General features: G+C 38.5%; 1 protein-coding gene across 1 annotated transcript in view; it reads left to right on the top strand.

Annotated features, from left to right (window-relative positions):
- Phactr2 (phosphatase and actin regulator 2) overlaps window positions 1-17,750 on the top strand; it is a 136,171-nt gene extending 118,421 nt beyond the window's left edge. The window contains exon 13 of the mRNA XM_026397601.2: window positions 10,401-17,750. Coding sequence (XP_026253386.2) covers window positions 10,401-10,416 — 16 coding nt within the window. The 3' untranslated portion in view covers window positions 10,417-17,750. The remainder of the gene's footprint in view (window positions 1-10,400) is intronic.
- The last annotated feature ends 2,119 nt before the right edge of the window (window positions 17,751-19,869 follow it).

Below are 19,869 nucleotides of genomic sequence, written 5' to 3'. Positions count from 1 at the left end.
TGTAGAGAGACAGCATGTCGTGGTGGCAGCAAGTGTCAAAACCATTCACCTCTTTGCTGGGGAGCAGAAAGAGACAGGAAGAGACTAGAGTCCTACAACCCCTTGAGTGGCATGCCCTCAATGACTGGAAGACCTACCCCAAGACCCACCTCTTAAACTTTCCACCACCTCCTAATAGGGCCAAGCTGAGAACTAAGCCTTTAATACACAGGCCTTTGGAGGACACCTGAGATCCAGACAATCGCAGCTATAATCCTACTCTTTCTCCTCCCAGTACCCTTCAGTTTCACAGACTACTAACAGCAGAGTGGACCAACATGAGTAATCATATTATCTGATGCCCACTCACCACAGGTGTCCTGTTTATTTCTCTCTCCCAGGTGTATGTGCTTTGCTGTCTATAACAGGTGTATTCCTAAAAACTGGCACAGAAATCAAATCTTTAAATTGAATTAAGGTTAAAAAATACCAGGACAGATGCTTACAGAAGGAAGACCATGTTCCATCTTTAGAGAGAACAAATGCTGCTGCTGTAGGTTAGAAATGGCCTCTGTAGGGCAGCCATTCGCCATGGTGCTCCTCCTGTTCCTGCAGTGGTTCCTGGTGGTGTGGGGGGGTGCTTGGTGCTGGGTAAAGGAAGTAGCAGTAGGAACCTGTTATTTAATAGCAAACCCCTTCCACAGAACTCGTGGTGGCCTCCATTATTACAGATGTCCTCCACAGCTGTTCCCCATACGTTAGTCTCATGGACAGAAGAAAGTCCCGTGTGTCTAAGGGACATTGCTTCTTTATTTGTTTGTTTCCTCTTAAATCTGTTAGGTTGTATCTGCACACAGAGACTTCTGCCATCTTGAAGTGTGGTTTTCGTTCTTTGAGGGCTCTCTCCTCTTATAATCTACTCTTGGACCAGTAATGGCCAGACTTTTATTCTCCCTGCCATTTCTGGGGTCAGGAAAAGTTCATGCTAAAATGAGACATCTGAAGATGTACTTCTCAGTAAAGTTGATCATAAGAAAGGGGTAGAATATTTTTGTGACACTGAGCTGGCTAGGGCCTCTGGGTAATTGGGAAAGGGCTTGTGCTCGCGTCCCTCAGACCTGACCCCTGGGCTGCAATGACAGCTCTCAGCCCACTCTTTGTCATTCAGGATGGTATCTGATGACCTTATTTTCATCAGATAGCATGATATGAGGAAAAATTACAGCAAAAGATAACCAAATTAAAAGAACAATGCATTTTTACAGATTTTTCATTTTATGAAAAGTAATTGTTTATTCTGAAAGAGGTTCCGCTCCTGTTCTATTAAACACCGTGAACAAATATACCAAAAGTAGGATACCGGGAAAAGTCCGGTTCATTTCTTTTTTATTTTTTATTTTTTGTATATATATATATTTTTAGTTGTCAATGGACCTTTATTTATTTTTATTTATTTATATGCGGTGCTGAGAATTGAGCCCAGTGCCTTACACGTGCTAGGCAAGTGCTCTGCCACTGAGCCACAACCCCAGCCCCTCATTTCTTTTTTAATATGTGTATTTTGATGTAGAAAAAGAATATATTAATTTAGGATTCAAATAGTACAAAAGTTTATCATATAAAAATGAAACCCCACTTGACTCCTTTCCCAGACTCACTTCCATTCCCCCCAGGGACGCTAGTACAGGTTTGAGGTACTATGTAGATGTTTCTATGTATCTACGTAAATAGTATATGTGTATGTACACACATGTGCTTACATGTATCCTCTCACACACAAACAGAGCATCTAGAAAGTCCTTCCATATCAGTATATATCACACTCATTTGAATGACTCTGTGGCATCTCATAGATAATGTACAATAAATTATTGAACAGTTACATGATTGATGAATGTTTATGGAGTTTCCGTTTTTCATTATCAAACACTGCTACCTTGATTTTGCACATCTATTTCTGGGTACACATGCTAGTATTTATGTATTAGTCCCATTAATAGATTGACTAAGTCTCAGGATATTTTTCTTTCTTTCTTTCTTTCTTTTTAACATTTTTGAAAGATACTATTCTGTTATCTTCCTGACCCATAGTTGCTAAGCATGCCAAGCTGCTTACTCACCCTTGTCAGCATTTGGGGAGTGGTTGGGAGATTTATATTCTAAAGGATAAACAATAATGTTCTGTTTCATTGATTTCTATGAGATTGGGCATCTTATGTTTACTGAACATTTTATTTTTGATTTGCCTATTCAAAATGTTTGGCCAATTTGGGGGGATTGTCTTTTTTATGTGAATTAGTAAAATCCCCTTAGATATTATAGATATTGGCCCTTGGTTATATATGCCATGCTATTTTTCTCCAATCTGTTGTTAACCTTGAGAATTTTTAAATGATTTTTGTTTTAATTTTTGCATATTCATATCTTTCCTGTTACTTTTTACTTCATTGATTGTCTTGTGGAAGGAAACAAAGATTATAAAACCACTTGTTTCAACTTATTATGTGCTTTTTTATGTTTTGATTCAAGAAAGTAAACCAACTTTACTGTTTTCTGATTCAATAATGTGTTGTTTCCATGCCACTAATCTCCCCCTGGATGTGAAATCCTTTTTTATAATGCACACATTGGTCAATTTCTGAGTTTCTTATTATGTTCTGATGAGCTATTTGTCCATTTCTACTGTGTCACTCTGTTTAATGAGCATAGATTTGTAGTGTTTTTATAGCTGATGGGTTATTTTTTTCACCTTCACAATCCTATTGGCTGCTCAGCGCAGTGGCACACATCTGTAATTCCAGTAGCTCGGGAAGCCGAGGCAAGAAGATTGAGTTCAAAGCCAGCCTCAGCATCTTAGCGAGGCCCTAAGCAACTTAGCAAAACCCTGACTCAAAATAAAAATAAAACCATCTGGGGATGTGGCTCAGTAGTTAAGTGCCCCTGGGTCAATCCCCAGTACCTAAATAAATAAATAAATAATTTTGTTGGCTATTTCTCTATATTTACTCACTTAGGGAAATTTAGAATATGTTTGTTGTTAATAAAATAGACTGTTGACATCCTTAGTGTTTAAGCTAATATTAATAGATGTAAGTAGATAGGCTTTGGGGGGATAACAGCTGATGTCAAAGGTAAACTTTAAAAGATTTCCAGAAAAAATATTGATTAACACTCTTTAAAATGTCTTTCCAGATAAGGAAAAGTTAAATATTCATATCACTAAAATAAATATGCCTTGCTTAAGTAGTCTTCAAAACTTGGCAATAGAGCGAATGTCTACTGCTATTTTTCCATTAATTTATATGACATCATTAGAACTGCATTTCCAGCCAGGAAATATTTCTGGCTTTAAAGACAAAAATCGTGCTTATTGTTTTCAAGTTGTTTTCAGTATTTCTTTTAAGAGAAAAACATTGAGGGAAATGCTGCTGTTTCTAACCAAAATAATACAAAAATATGGTAATCTTTTACATTTAGAAAATTGCTCACGTAAAAAAACAGTGCTTCTCTTAGCACCAGCCACTCTTGGGGGTATAAACACACTATGAATCATTACCTAGCCTTTAAATGCAACCTAGATACCCAGCAGCTCTTCTTTCTTCTAATTAGTGCCAGAATTTATCTCTTCATACCAAGTAAGCCTTCCCTTCAAAACCTAAATCTCTATGCTCCCTGCAGATTTGAGGTGGTTAATAAATGGGTTGAGACAGCTCTGCTGCTTCTGCTCACGCACCTCGCATCCAGTGACAGCTCCCACATAGCAATGTACCAGGGAGCACTGGATGGATCCATTCCCATATATAGCTTTCTTTGTTTCTGTATCTTTGGAAAGATACACAAAAAGCTGATAGCATTGCTTCCCTCCTGGGAGGAGACCTGGTGATTGGGGGCAGGCATGGAAGGGAGACTTCCCACTACTTACCCTTTGGAACCTTTCAGTTTTTGAAATGTAAGAATGTTTTGCCTCGTCAAAAACTCTTAAAAGAAAAACTAAAGGTTCATTCCCCAAGTCCTCATTTCTGTAGGTGAGGATCTCATCATGGTGGCTTGTCTTGAATACTGGGCTGGCACTAATATTAATTGTGACTGTCCCGCTGAGGTCAGTGCATGGAGAAGACACCTCTGAGACTCTAAGCTCAGAAAACATGCTGCGGCATGTTTAATCTGTCTTGATAAAGAATTGTGGTGATCTTTGACAAAATTCCCCCAGCAGGAATATTTTCCAGAGAGCTCCCTGGAATTGAAATGTGTGGAAGGTCTTGCAGCAAGAATAGGCTCAGGTGCTCCCCACAGAATTCGTCCTGAGGACTGATAGGTATCAAGCTAGAACCTCATGTTGCTGCTTATCTGGTCACATCCTGGACATTCTAACCCCCAGCTGGCCTTTCAGCCTTCTGCTCAAAACCCCAAAATGCACTTGAACAGTGGGCTATTTATTAGATAGGGTCATTGCATTTTTTAAAGAGACCACCATCATTACATTTTTTAAAGGCCACTATTGCCCTTTCCATAGTAAATGGACTTTCTACAATATAAAATAATTCCATAAATTATAAAGACAAACTGCATGAAAGGTCAAATGTTACTTAAAAAATGAATTTTTAAATGATTATAGCTGAGTGGTAAGATGATGAGGAATTTTTATCTTCTTCTGCATAGCCTGTTTTCCAAATTTTTATGAATTAGTAGGTTTCAAATTGAAACTCAAGAAAGTATCACTTTAAAAAATACTTTAATTTTGTAAATAATATTTTAGAGTATGTAAAGTACTTTGAAATATTTACACACATGATTATCTTATCAATTATTTGCTTATTATATTAAGGGAATTATCACAGAGTTGGAATCATTGAGTTGAAGCTCTTCGAGTTACAGTAGGTCTCCAGAGGTCATTGCATCACATCAAGTGGGAAAGTCAAGATATTGACTAAATGTATATTTAACAGCAGTATATTTAAAATTTAGATGCACAGAAAAATATTAGAAAATGACATCCAAAATTCTTCATGGTTTATTATTAGAATTGTGGGGATTTGACTTTTCTCTATTTTTCAAATATTTCTAATGTACGACAGTTGGACCCATATACATAAATGTGTAGTTTAAGGCAATTATCTCATTTTCTTTTTTCTGTAGGTATTTCCATCCTATGTGGATTTACAGATAAAGTAAACCACTCTTTCAGCTGCTGGATAAGCATAGTTTATGGAATTGTGACAGTGCAGCAACTGTACTTAGGACTGCAATTAAAATTTGTTGAGGGGTCCTCCACAGAGGAATGAGAGGGCTGTCTTAGGACTAAAGAAGAGTCTGACCACTATGTGGTGTGACCTCTCGGATGGAACAGGAGCTGTGGTTTAGGAGGGCCTCTCCATGTGGTTTCTATATGTGTACATGGCATAACAGTGAAAGTATTGAAGACAGAAGGAGGGAGTGCTGGGGAGGTATCCCTGTGGGGGAGCCCTTGATTGGCATGAGTGAGGTCCTGGGTTCCATTCCCAGCATGGCAAAAATAAATAAATAAATAGAGAGATAAATAAGTGATTGATTATTCAGGATTTAGCATATATCAAATAGGGAAGTATGGTGAAGTAATATTTTTACATTTGGGAGTGATTCTGTTTTTATAGTGCCCAAATGAATTTACAGGAAGATAAGTAAATTTTTTAAAATTAAGTTTTAGAGGAACCATCTTTAGGGAAATCATTATCCTTATCTGAATTCCATGATTTAAAAATAGCTTTTCCATCACGACAGTATGAAAATAAGAAAAATTGTATAGCAGTATTAAAAGGAAGAAGAAAATATAGATAAGTTCAAAATTGAGTCTCAGAAAAGTTCTGAAAAGAGGGTGGACAAAAAGCTTACGTGTCCTTAGGGCACAGTAAATCTATTTATTGCTCCACCAACTTGAAGCCTAAAGCCAAAACTGTCATTCTGTCAGACAGGCAAACTTCTCAGGAGGTAAAGCTGAACTTATATTTTTAAATGAATGCAAACTGCTGAGTTGGAACACACTTAAGGTATAGTTTGCATTTCCATTACCTCTAACCATGAACTTTAGAGCTGAATTTGAAGATAAGGTGCTTAATTTAACAGGATATGATTATGCTTTTTCTGATCATACAGAGCAGAAAAGACATGAGTTGTTTGTTTTACCAAATCTGGACAATCTATGTAAGAGGCTGCAGCTCTGCCCCTGGGTTTTGTCAGCATCTTATTGCATTCGCAGTGTTGGTTGCTCACCTCCTTCTCTGAGCCAGCCCTTGAGACTGCTGGTGTCATCTTTCCACGCAACCCAGGCTGTGGAGCTCATTATCTACTGCAGTTCCTGGGCAAATGGTGTCTGCAGGAAAAGAAAAAAAAGAAGTGTGATAATGTCCTTGCTAGGTTTGGAAATCTAAAAGCAGGATACTTTTCAGGAAAATGCTGGGCTTTAGAAGATTATCTCTTCTCAGTCCACTGACTACTTGCTTGATTGCCCAACCTAATTCTTTGTTTACTTCTTCATCCCAAAGACATCACCGATGGGATGGGAAGAGAAAACAGTTTATGTCCTTTGTCCCACTTATCCTTTGAATCCAGGACCAAAGAACATCTGAAGATGGGGACATTGTAGAATATTTGGTGTGCAAAGGCAAGCAAAATTGGAGAGTGCTGAATAATTGCTAAATTAGATGAGCTTTTATTTAATTCCTAAAGATGAACATTAGAAAGAGAGGCTGATGACTCCCAGGATGAGGATCCCAGAGGTACAATTTATCTTGTGTGCCAGGGCTCCCAGGGCTCCTGCTCTTCATGTGGCATAGACAATGCCAGTATGTCTTCCTCAGAGGGAGGGGAGGGGATACTGCTGGTTTCAACCCCAGGATCAGGCTGAATTTGCTTCTCTAGTTACTATAAGAAGTTGGAGAATAGCCAATTTCCATTGATTCCCCTTTGTGGAGAAAGGTGGATGTTTTTGAGATAATTGTATTAAAGTGTAGGGTGGAAATGGGGAAAAGGGATTTTTCTCTAACAAAATTGATCAAAACTTGGTAGATGTAGAAATCCAATTAGTTGCCTTTTTATTCTACTCTACCCAGAGAGCACTAGAAACACTCCCTCTTTTGAATGAAAATGCAGATTGGAGTACATTTTAATCTGTACTTTCATATAGTCTGGATGCGGTGGCACATGCCTATAATTCCAGTAACTCAGGAGGCTGAGGCAGGAGGATTGCAAATTCAAAACCAGCCTCAGCAATTTAGCAAGGCCCTAAAGCAACTTAGAGAGACCCTGTCTCTAAGTAAAATACCAAAAAGGGTTGGGGATGCAACTCAGTGGTTTAGCACTCGTAGGTTCACTCCCTGGTATCCGCCCCCCCTCCAAAAAAAAAAAAAAAAAGAAAGAAAGAATAGTGCCTGGAGCCTAGCACCTCCATCTATGAGCTCTCTTCCCTTGGCAAATGACTTGACATCTTTGGGCTTCAGTTCCTATACCTGTATAAAGAGGGAACAGGAGTCCCTACCTTATAGGGTTATTCTAAGGATTAAATGAGGTGTTGTACATATGCATGACACTTGGATTTGTGCCCAGCATTAGTAAATGTTAGCTATTGTTATTAGTTTTTGCCTCTCTTTCATATTTTATATAAAAACTTTGATTTAAGAAGTTTTCACTTGCTCTTTTAAAAAATTTTTTAATGGAATTTCTGTATTTTTCTTTAGCTTGTGATTGACTCTTCCAGAAAGCACTTTGGAATGTTCTGTCAGATGGGTTATCATGATTACTATACATTTGCTTATAATTAAGTTTGGGGATCTTACAATTGACTCTGCAGTTATATAAGAGTATTTATAGATTGAGTGATCCAGGGGGCTGGGGTGTAGCTTAAGTGGTAGAGCACTTGCCTAGCAATTGCAAAACTTTGGGTTCCATCCCCGCAACACATGCACACAAAAGGAAGAATTATCAAATGGCTTTCTAAATGCCCCCATGATGTGTTCAGCTGTTTGTGCTTTGAACAAATGCTTAGTGAGCACACAGAGTGAGCTAGATTGTGTTTGGAGCCTGGGAATTTAGAATACATCATTTGAGGTCCTTGTCCTCAGGTGGTTTGGTTACATTCTGGTGAGAGAGACAAATCATTAGCAAGTAAACAGACATTTCAGTCTGAAGTACTGTGAAGAGAATATAACAGGACACCATGAGAAGGAAAAGGGGAGAGAGAGCGTGGGTTGTCCCAAAAAGGAGTCAGTTGAAAAAATGAGACTTGTTCTGTGATTTAAGCAACAGGAGGAACCTAACTATTCACAGCTAGGGGAAGAGAAAAGCATGCCACCCCCAGGGGAAGTGAGCTGATGTAGAGGAAAAGCTGGTGCCTATTGCCCACCTCCTGAGAGGGGAGAACTATGCATGGCCAGGCAGCAAAGGCAGCCCAGGTGACCACACTAGTAATGTCTATTTATGAGGTCACACATTTGCCCAAGAGCATGGCCATTAGAAGAGTTAAAAATTGAACTCCAAGGGAGCACAGTCCTGCTTCAGCCATAACTTATTTGCCAGTTTGGGAAAGCTTGGTGTATCTTGTTTTTATTTTGACTTTTGGGAAGTTAAACATACTGAATAGTGTAAGACGACCCATGCATCCACAAGGCAGCTTCTCCAATTATCAACCACAACCAGTCTTGTTTGTATCTCTTCTTATGTCTTTATTTTTTCATTTCTTAGTGCTTTGATTCAACATAATAGCGTGTATTAAGATACACCACAGCCAGGCTCTGTGGCACATGCCTGTAATCCCAGAGGCTCAGGAGGATGAGGCATGAGGATCGTGAGTTCAAAGCCAGCCTCAGCAAAAGTGAGGCACTAAGCAACTCAATGAGACCCTGTCTCTAAATCAAATACAAAATAGGGCTGGGGATGTGGCTCAGTGGTTGAGTGTCACTGAGTTCAATCCTGTGTATCCCCCCCCCAAAAAAAAAGATATACCAAGTGCCAGATGGTGTATGTAAAAGCAAATAAAAACAGTCCTCTGCTCATTTCCCATGGCCCGTTAGCACAGGCCCTCCTGCACAAGGACCTCATCATGATAAATAATTGGCACAAACCAAAGGTCATAGGAGCACAGAAGAGAAAGTGATTCGTGCCTCCCTGAGAGGTGGAGGAAAGGGAAATTGGGAACCTCAGAGAGTGAGATCATACAAAGCGGAGATGGGAAGCATTTGGGGGCAAAAGATTAGAACTGAGCACATTGGGGAATACTAATAAAGAGAGATCTAGCTAGAAACATGGGTTGGGCCACATTCTAAAAGGCCTTGATCACCAGTCCAAGAAATTTAAATTTTATTTTGTAGAGAAGGAGGAATAATGTAATTCTTATGACAAAAAAAATAAATAAATAAACTAGAATAGCGGGATCAATATCTCATAATGATAATGCTAGTGACAGTGACAGGGTTTGATGGGGAGTGTCTGGATAGGAAAACCAGTTAAAAGACTCATTCAACAGGGTATATGAGCATGAGATTATAATAAGTGGGACATTGCCAAGTAGAGTTGCATAAATGTGAATCCCAGAACTAGTCTGAAGGGCTGGATAGATAAGACTTTATGGAGAAGATGGCTTTTAACCTTGATCTTGACGATGAAAACAGACTGGACATGAAGGGAAGGAATTGCGGTAATAGGAACAGCATGTTCTAGAAAGTACAGGTCTACAAAAATGCAGGAATGTTTAGAAATTTGCATGGAGGGAAATGAAGCTGCTGGCTGACCAGCAAACTGACCACTAAAGTGGTGCCAGCCAAAGATGGCCAGGGCTTTCATAATTCATAGACAGGCTTAGTGACTGATGGGCAGGGCCGGGTGAAGGAGAGGAATGAATTGCAAAGCTGAGGTTTCTAGGCTAAAAATACTTTAAAAAGTAGAACATTAAACAAGATAGAAAGTGCAAAAGCAGGTTAACAGGAAAAACTTTGTGTAACTGCAGACATGCTCAATATGTTGTTACTCTGGACCGTCTGGGTAGGAATGCCCAGTAGGCATTTGGAAATTCAGGTATGGAAAATGAATTTGGAGTCACCTACAGGAGCTGATGAGAGGCAGAAGCTAATGAAATAGTGACTGAAGTCTTCCTTTGTTACTACAGACCAGGTGTAACCAAATCGTTTTGTGACACATCTCATTCTGCTTCCTATGGGTTAGAATGTCCCCATCAAGGATGGTGATGTTTTATGCCTTGATTGCTTTGTGACCTGAATGATATAACTACCATCTTTTACACAGGGATTGTCTCTGTTTTCCAACATTGTGACAGTATTCAGTTGCGGGACACCTAGAGCTACCTGCTTTTCATTGTGAACATTGCTGCCCTCAGTTCCACGCAGGTAGAGTGCCCCTGGGCCACCACGGATTCACAGTTACCTTTCTTCCTCCAGGTTTCATCGTCCATAAGGAAGTGCGGAACTATTTGGAAACAGCAATGGATCGTCTTTTGGGGAAGCCCTTCTTCCTGAAAACCTGATATTGCACTGAGATTTGAGTGTGTGTGTTTCCGTTGAACCTGTGGTGAAGGAGACGTGTGACTCAGCTTTGATCAAAAGTGCTCCTCACCTGTACAGCCAAGATGGGCCAACAAGCAAGCAGAGGACACAGTGAGCCTTGCTGCCCAGAATGTGTATTGGTGGTAAGGCGCACTGTGGTTACATCCACTGTTCTTCATCAGGAGTTGAAATCATAGAAGATGAGCAGAAGACAATCGCTGACTCCCTACCAGAAAGCCAAATGTTGTCACACATGCGGGTTAAAGAAAAATGGAAATTGGAATTGCTGGGCACCAGAAAGGGGTGGGAGTTGAAAATCAGGAAAAAAAAAAGAGAGAGAGAGAGAGAAAAGTACTTCATTACGTTAATGAAGAAGAGAGAAAATTGAAGCATATTTGTATTTTCGAAATAGGCATTTGGTAGCTGAGAACTTACTAAGGGATTTGGGAATCTAAACGACCAATGTGGATTCCTTAAAGACTTGATTCTAGAATACTCTTGTTTCACCATTAAGTTGGTACACTGTAGTACCATTATTTTATGTTGTGCCAGTAAATCCAGTTGCCAGAAATGTCTGAATGTTTTCATTCATCTTTTTCTTAAATACAAGAGGTTTCTATTGACTCTGACCAAGCATGCTTACCCAAATTTTGTTGCATGCTTTAAGTAGCATGGCTATACACATTTGGCTATTTTTTAAAAAAATGCTTCTTTCCTAGTGTATCAGTGTATCAGCCCTCCACAAGGATAACAGGACTGGACATAAAGTCAGATGTAATGCAGCTGTATATATCTGTTGCAAGCTTTAGAAATAATTCTTTCGGCCTTTCCCTATCTTGATTATCTCTAGAGTCAAGCAACCATACTTGTTCTAAAGAAGATACTATTGACAATCATGACACCCTTTTAAAAACCTGAATCCAAAGTTAAAATGTAAGCGAGGTGCAAGTGTATGTTGCCTGCTGTTAGTTTGGAGCAGGAGGCAAAGGACCAGTTATGGAGGATCATGAATTCAAAGCCAGCCTCAGCAACAGTAAGGCGCTAAGCAACTCAGTGAGACCGTGTTTCTAATTAAAATATAAAACAGGGCTGGGGATGTGGCTCAGTGGTCGAGTGCCCCTGAGTTCAATCCCCAGTATTGAAAGAAAGAAAGAAAGAAAATGATGGGTTGCTGCTATTTAAAAATAAATAAAATAAAGCACATGAAAAAAATACCCCAATGCTTAAAGAAAACAGAAAATTTTTGCTAAGTTGTGTGTGAGGAAAACCTCATCGTGTATATCAAGAGTCTACAGACTGCATCCATAAAAACAGTATTTATTTTAATGCTAGAAGACCAGTGAGGTAAAAGTCATAGATTTCCCTATGATCCTGCAGTCAGTGTTGTTTACAGTTAAAAATAAAACAAAAAATACCCTCTATAATGAAATTGATCTTTTTCATGGAGTCAACCCCAAGCCCAGAATGATTTCTAGTCTCAAATGCATTGACCTTATGTCAATACCTCCTTGCATTGAATTGTTCTTTCACAGTTGTTTTGTGTCCCTTTTGTTAAAATCACATGAAATCTATAAAAGGAAGGCAAGACCTAACTAGAAGATATATTATTCTTTAGAACATGGATGAGAAGAATTTTCTGAATTGTTTCTGGTTCAAAATGTGAAAGAGTGTAATTTTCAATTTCAACTCCAAAGTAAGCATTTCATGTGCTGGATAAATTTTGATCCTACCATTCCTTGGCATTTTAAAGAACCACTTGAAATTGGGTAATTTTATTTTAAAATTTTAAAATATTGACCCCAGTTGCCATACTATAAAAAGCCAGGACCATTTTATAAATAAGAAGAGTAACCAGCATTAATGTACCTCTTGCTGAAGTCAGCTATGTGCATTAACAAAATAAGTCTGCTTTCCATAGCGCTGTCATTTCACTAATAGAATAAGACATACCTTGCTTTGAAAAAAATGTTTCTGCATCTCCAAATCTGTGGCTCTATATCTGGCTATGGTATTGTCTGCTCTGTTGTTCTACAGTGCTGGGGATCAAACCCAGGGCCTTGCACATGTTAAGCAAGTGATCTACCACTGAGCTACATCCTAAGCCCTTGTCTGTTTATAAGGTTTCAATCCAGCCATGACAGTTAATTTTGTTCTCATTTTTTTTCTAAGTTATCTTTTTCTTTATTTTATCTTATTAGCATTTTAGTGACATGGAAAAAAAATACCAGAGAATATAATGTTCCTTTTCTTTTTCTACGCTTATAATCTTTGAGTATTTTTTTAAATTTCTAATTACAAGGTCTTATATAATGTTAAATAGAAAGACATCACTGATTTAGCACTCAAGATACACGTCAGAGAAAGTTCCTGTTGAGTTCATGGAAGGAACTTTTCTTTTTAACCATTAGTGATACATAAAATGTAATTCTTTTATTTTAAAATGAGATTCACCCTGGACCAAAGTGAAAAACTGGGCAGTAAGTAATTCAGTAATTTTCCTTGTGTAATTAAATCAGATTTATGAAGTACCCACACTTTTTTTTTTCATACTAACTAATACATTCCGAGAAAATTTTATCAGAGAGAAATTTGAAAGTAAATAATAAAATTAACCACTGCTAGTCTAATATTTAAGTGACTAGAACCACCAATTATTTCATTAGCAGGATCCGCTAAATAAAAAGCTATGGAAGGAATTAAAGGATTATGTGCTGAGCTGTATTTCGCAGAATGAAGCTCTATTTTCTTGGTTAATTTTTAAAGGCACAACTGCATATCTCCCACCAGCAGCCCATGCAAGGGTCTCTTGCCCAGCAGGCCTACAAGAATGCAAAGGTCTGGGTCATCCTCCCTGTAATTATGCCCCTGCCCACTACCAGCATTTCTGCAGTCTAACCACTATGTTTCTATTCTATAAAGAAAATAAATGTGTGTGGGAATTGGTTTTCTTTATTGGTGCTGGGGAATCAAACCCAGGCCTTGTGCATGCTAAGCACCTTCTACCACTGAGCTACATCCCCAACCCCTGTAATTTCTTTCTTTGTTGCTGCTATAACACAGTTCCAGGTTTTCACTGAAGTGTGACATTAGGCTAACAAAGAACAAGTGAGTGACTTTTCCTGGATTCTTGATATATGATTAAAGAAGAAAACAAACCCACCTCTAGGAAGGAAAGAATTAGAATGTGAAAACCAAAGTGACCATTCCATCTTTTTTTTTAAACAGGGGGAAAATAATATTAAGGTGGTAAGAAAATGCTAAATGAACTTTATCAACATCCTCATGGTCATTACCAATCAACCTGGAAAAAATGGTTCTCTAGTGATGAACATGCATTTAAGGCAGCTTACTTGACAATTTCCTGTGTAAGAGAAGGGTTTTGCATATTTTTTACATTAGCTGTAATCTATCTTTATGCTAATTCTTTGAATTATTTAACTGAAATCTACAATAGTTAGAGAACCTATCTTGGGCATTTTAAAAGCTGTTTAATTAGAGAAAAAAACCAACACATCTATTTCTCTGACTTACCCAGAAAAACTGATTTTCTGGTTGCATCTTTGTATCCCTTATTAGCAGAATGAGTGTAGTTGCTTATCTTTCTCTAATGTCATTAAACATTCTGTTAGTAGAAAGTTTTAAACTTCTTTTTTTTTTTTTCTTTTCTAGTGCTGGGCATCAAACCCAGCTAGGCAAGTGTTCTACCACTAAGCTGGGTCCCTAGCCTGGAGTTCAGAAATTTAAGTAAAAAAATCAGCTTAAGAAAATAGAAGGATTGAATATACTCTTCAGAAATCACCAAATATTGAAATGACTCATGAGTCCTTAAAACCATAAGTCAGGTTGTACATCCTGCAGTTATTTCAGTGCTGTACTAGCACATTAAAAGGAGAAAAAAAAATCTGGGCATGTAGTGCACACCTGTAATCTCAGGTATTCAGGAGGCTGGGGCAGAAGGATCCTAAGTGTAAGGCCAGCCTTGAACACTTGATGAGACCCTATCTCAAGATAAAAAATAAAAAGGATAGGGATACAGCTCAGTGTAAGAGTGCTTGCCTATTATGCATAAGGCCTGGGTTCAGTCCCCAATACCAAACAACAATGACAACCCAAAAACACTACCTTACACTTGAAAGAGGAAAAAAATGGTATTAACACTGCATATCCTGATACATACCACACAAACATATAACATGTATTTTACTTATACTTCATAGAGTCAAACACAACTTGTAAAACTTAATTCACAAAAGGAAAAGGCATACCACATAGTAGTATGTCATTTAAGCAGTGAAAACTTTCTTTCCTTTCTCTCTCACTCAAAAATGTTTATGGTCCTAGCAGCATATTTCATACAAAGTAAGAAACTTCCCTTATAGTAGGTAAGGTATATTTAAACAAATACAAGATGTATTGACTATGTCATTCTCATCAGTGTGGCATAACTATTCAAGCATTCCTGAATCCCAGTATATGAAGCCTGTCCTTACTCATGAAAGTATATTGAGATCATTATTTCTTCACAGCATTAGAATATGTTGTGAGCATTAAGGAACCACTTAGACACAATTTGTTTGCAATATTGCCCCTTAGCCCTTGAAATGGTTAATCTTTCACTACCAAGTCTTTGATCTGTACTGTCTGGTGGGAGATACTATATTGTTTTACTTGACAAAGCAGAACAAACTTCAGGAATTCAAATATGTGCTAGAGGAAAAGATAACAATAAAGTAATCATGTTAATAGGAGCATCTTCCTGAGAAAAAGCACATCCCTAGATAATTCAAACTCAAATTCCAAAGAGGAACTTTAGGCTTTACTAGAAAGGCAGGCAGTGGCCAAAGGGTACTAGGGACCAAGAAAGGAACCCCCAAACCATTCTCATTTTCACCTTCTTTTACTTTTTGTAGTCATTAAGCTTAAGATCTGTTTGAAAATGTGAACCATCATTAGCATTTCGAGAAAGCAGCTGAAAATAAGCCACATCTGTGGGCACTGTTTTGAAATCAGAATCCTCCCAAATTAAGAAATCCCATTGCATACATTGTAAGATTTCTGGCAAAGAAATGAAGATTTCTGTGGCAGCTATTCCTTCCTAAAGACGACCCTAGAAGAAGGGCCATGTTTAGCGATGCTAGGATTTCCTGCACACACACACATACACACACACACACAAAATGTCATTTAGTTTGTGGCATTGCTTGCACAGCTGCACATAGGAGACAACCTTTGTCAATCCATGTTTCTCCGTGGGGATGTTGTAGTCATTTAGATTTGGGCAATTCTCTGTTACACAGAAATGTCCCACACCTTGCAAGGTGTTTTAACATCCCAGTCCCCTGCTGACAAAATGCCAGTAGTGTTCCCAGTCAGTGTAAAACCCACAAGTAACAAGCTCTTCCCCAGCTCAGATGCCCTCATAGGGTGGTACCTCCCCACTTGAACATAATTGAGAACACACAGGCAGAAGTGCCTATCCCCAAAACATTGTCTCTACTGCCTTGTGTTTCTTTGGGCCCATTCATTTCTCAAGCCTTCTACTTCCATTCAGCTTTAATTTGCCCATTTCTTCAAGCAGGAGTTTCCCAGCAGCCTTGGCAATTCTGTGTGCAGTGGGCATGGTAACTTGGCCTGATCCCTGTGTGTACTTAAGGGAGAGATTTTACATGAAGCGAGCTTTCTCCCCTCACAATTTTTACTCCAAAACTACACTGTTGGACATAGTTCTTGCAGTGTTGTGAGGATTGTCACAGGAGTTGAACACAAACACAGTGACTCTTAACAGTCCACATAAACAAAGCAGGGGGTCTTTGGAAGTCACCATCAGATTTCACATGGTAATGTTACATCCCATGAGTTCCAAAAGAGTCTCTTCTTTCTCCTGTTAAGGAAGCATTTAATGCACATGCAAATGCTTCGATTCCCCTGTATAAATAGTCACATGGTTCAGCTCTTCTAACAAGGTCTGTGAGTGCTGCATTATGATGGAAATGTGGATTAACTGTGGATTGCATGCCTGTAGTTCAACTGCAGCAATGGTCACACACAAAACTCCTTTTACCTGGGTGAAACATTATTAATCTGCACCAAACAATACAGAAACACATTTATGCTCTTTGTCGCTTTTTAACACCAAAACTGAATGGTTAATGTCTTGAAATTATTCCAGTGAATTGTGGCTTGAAGAATGGAATTAATTTAGCCACTATAATTTTTTAAAATAGTAAAACTCCAAAAATATTTTGAGGCCGAGCAACTCAGAGTTGATAAAGGTGGTTGGTTATTTTGAAAATGTATAGATGGTGCTTAGGAATTGTTATCTTTGTTAATAGCAGTATTTTTTCTTTTTTAAGAATAAATTGAAAGGAGTAAATGATGCCAATTGCCACTCCACCCTCAGGTCAATTTTATATCTTAAAATGCCAATAATATTTGTGCCACTTGCCAATCTGGGGGGGCTTCTCCCTTACTGGATGATGTTATAGTTTGGCTATATCATTACATTGCTTAGAGAGCTTCTGCACAAGAAATTGCCACTGCAGTGCTAATTAGCATTCAGAAAGAACCAGACTGAGTCAAGGGTCAAACCACTTTCATCACTTAAAATATCAGCACTAATTTTTCTTTTTCATGTTTTAATATTTCTTCCATGGCTTAGAAATGTGCCAGTGTGTTAAAAAGTTTCTGTACCAATGTCACCAGTGAAATACCTACTAAAAATTCAAACTAGGGCTATCTGCATTCTTTTTGTTATTTCAAACTTCAGTTAAAGTTGAAAGAATGGTAAACTGTGATCATTATCAGACTAATTGAATGGTTCCTGATTTCCAGTGAGTGATCTTGTCCACCTATTACACAGATGTAATATCTGTGAGTGTAAATAACTGGAACTGTATACTGATTAACATGACAGTTTCTCTTTTTTGTCATTTTTCTTAATCTGTACTGTATTATAGTATGTGGGTATAAATATCTACAAGTATACACACATATGTATATGTATTCCACTATTGTAACCTGAAAGATAAACTATGTATTATCTTTTTTATTCCATATTGGTGTTTGTGTTATTTAAAAAGCAAAATTTCGCTCTATCTAGTGGTATACTATAATAGGATACTTTGCCGTGCACAATTCCAAGTGCCTTAGGACATTGTTTAGCTTTCCTAAATATATATAAATGCATATATGTATAAAACTGGGAAAAGTTACCTCAATAAAATCATTGGGAAATCCCCAGCTTTAGTTTGTTCTAATTTGTATTACATTCAGATAGTGCTCAGTCTTTTTAAATTAAAAGTTCACAGTCCTCGCTTGTAACACAAGAGTAAAACAACTTTCTTAGTTTCCTGTTATTATAACACCTAAATTTTTAACATTTTTTTGTGTATAAGGTTTTGTGATTTGTACTTTTTATTTAAAATATCTGTCTAAAGATTATTGCTTTTAATAGCAACATACAGTATAGTTTTAAAATTTGCTATCTTTTATATCTAAGGGTGTTTGATATTGATATTTTTATTGACATTATACCATGTAAACATAAAAGAGCCCCTTTAGAGTCTATGATACAGAAAATAAACAGACTTCCTCATTGCGCTTAGTTTTTAATGCATTACAAGCAAGGAAAGAAGTTGGGAGCATATTTTGACCAGAAAAGGAACTGGAATATACTTTTCATGTTTTTTAACAGTGCTTACGAATAGTAGCTTAGCCTCCTTTGACTCCAGGACAAGGTCACAAATGTGAGAGGAAACTTGAAAATCAATGCATGCGCCCTGGTCCTAGACAGAGGACATATAATAAAGATTAGGACCAAAAACATGAAAAATGATTTGAAAAATTGGCCCAGGTGTACTATTTAAAACAAGAAGCACCAAAGCCAACCTCAGCAAAAGTGAGGTGCTAAGCATCTCAGTGAGACCCTGTCTCTAAATAAAATACAAAATAGACTGGGGATGTGGCTCAGTGACCTCTGAGTTCAATCCCCAGTACCAAAAAAAAAAAAAAAAAAGGTACATCTTAAGGCTGGTATGGTAGTTTTTACCTTTTGATTTTTTTCTAAGACAAAACTTTAAAACATTACTTGTAAAATCCAAAGGAGGTAAGAAGTGGAGTTTCCCTTTTCCACAGTGCTGTGATGGCCTCTGAATTACTGTGACTTAACCCTACACTGATCTCAACTAAGACGCCCGCATGGACTTGTGCTACTAGCCCTACTGGTGCAGACAACCCAAGCCCTCACTCAGCTTATGAGATTTGAACCCTACCCTTTAAAAGAAGGACACTAAAAATAGAACACATAAAATTCTAAAGAAAGGCTAAGAATCTCAAGTTTGTTCGATGGTTTATTTTTGGTTTTTTTCTCTTTTGCTGAAAACAGGCACGATTTCCTAGGATTTTAAGAGGACAAAGCCACAATGGTAGCCTTTTTTGTACTTAGATATATATCACAGGGAGGAGAGAGCTAGCATTTTCAGTGTTTGTCCATCTGAAGATTTCTTCCTCGACAGACTATAGGCTTTGATTGGCCCCAGTCAGGCAAATGGGGGTATCGAGCTCTCAACACTGGCAGGAATTTACCTCTTATTGTTTGTGTGGCCAGACTTGAGAACCAAAGCTTCCAGTCACCTCTTTCCATAGTCCAGTTGTTTCCCTCTTCAGTTCAGACCCATGTGTTGAGAGCCACAGCAGAAGGGGCCCCAGCAAACTTCCAGCTGCCAGCTGATTGGCTCCTCTGCGGTGATGCTCATTGGGCTGTTTCCCCGCCCTTTCAGACCATGGAGCTGCTCATTGGGGGACTCTTTTGGCTCCGCCCATGCGACCCAGCCAATCGGCCTCAAGAGCGGGAGGTGTGGGGAGTTGAGAGGCTGTGGGAAGCTGGTGGTGGCAGTTGGGCTCTGAGGGAATTCCTGAAGAGCTGGTGTGGTGCCCCGTGTGTGTTCTAAAAATAAAGTTCGTTTTTTGGCAATGGAGCCCGATCCCTTTCTCCACAATATCGTGGCTAGACACCTGGTCCTTGTTCGTTTTTTCGATAACAGAGTACCTCTGCTTGATAAATGGCTCACAAATTGTGCCCAGCCAGACTACAGCGCCCCTGTATCAGGTGGTATCCTCTGACCTCTGAATCATCACCTGAATCTTCCCTGACCAGCACATTCTGCTCCCTAAAGGACAATGTCTGTAACATTCCCACCCAGAATTTTCCAGTGAGTCCCCTTGTCTACAGAATAACTCCAGTTACTGGAACTGAGCCCACAGGAGCTTCTGTAGTCCAACCTCAGACCATGCTTCTAGATGACTCTGCCTTTATTCCTCACTTGGACCAAATCAAATAAAAGTTGTCCCCCAAGTACATTCGTTA

Source organism: Urocitellus parryii, chromosome 8 (genome assembly GCF_045843805.1).
Source record: "Urocitellus parryii isolate mUroPar1 chromosome 8, mUroPar1.hap1, whole genome shotgun sequence".
NCBI lineage: Eukaryota > Metazoa > Chordata > Mammalia > Rodentia > Sciuridae > Urocitellus > Urocitellus parryii.
The sequence above is the reverse complement of the archived record's forward strand: the minus strand, read 5'-3'. Positions and strand labels throughout refer to the sequence as shown.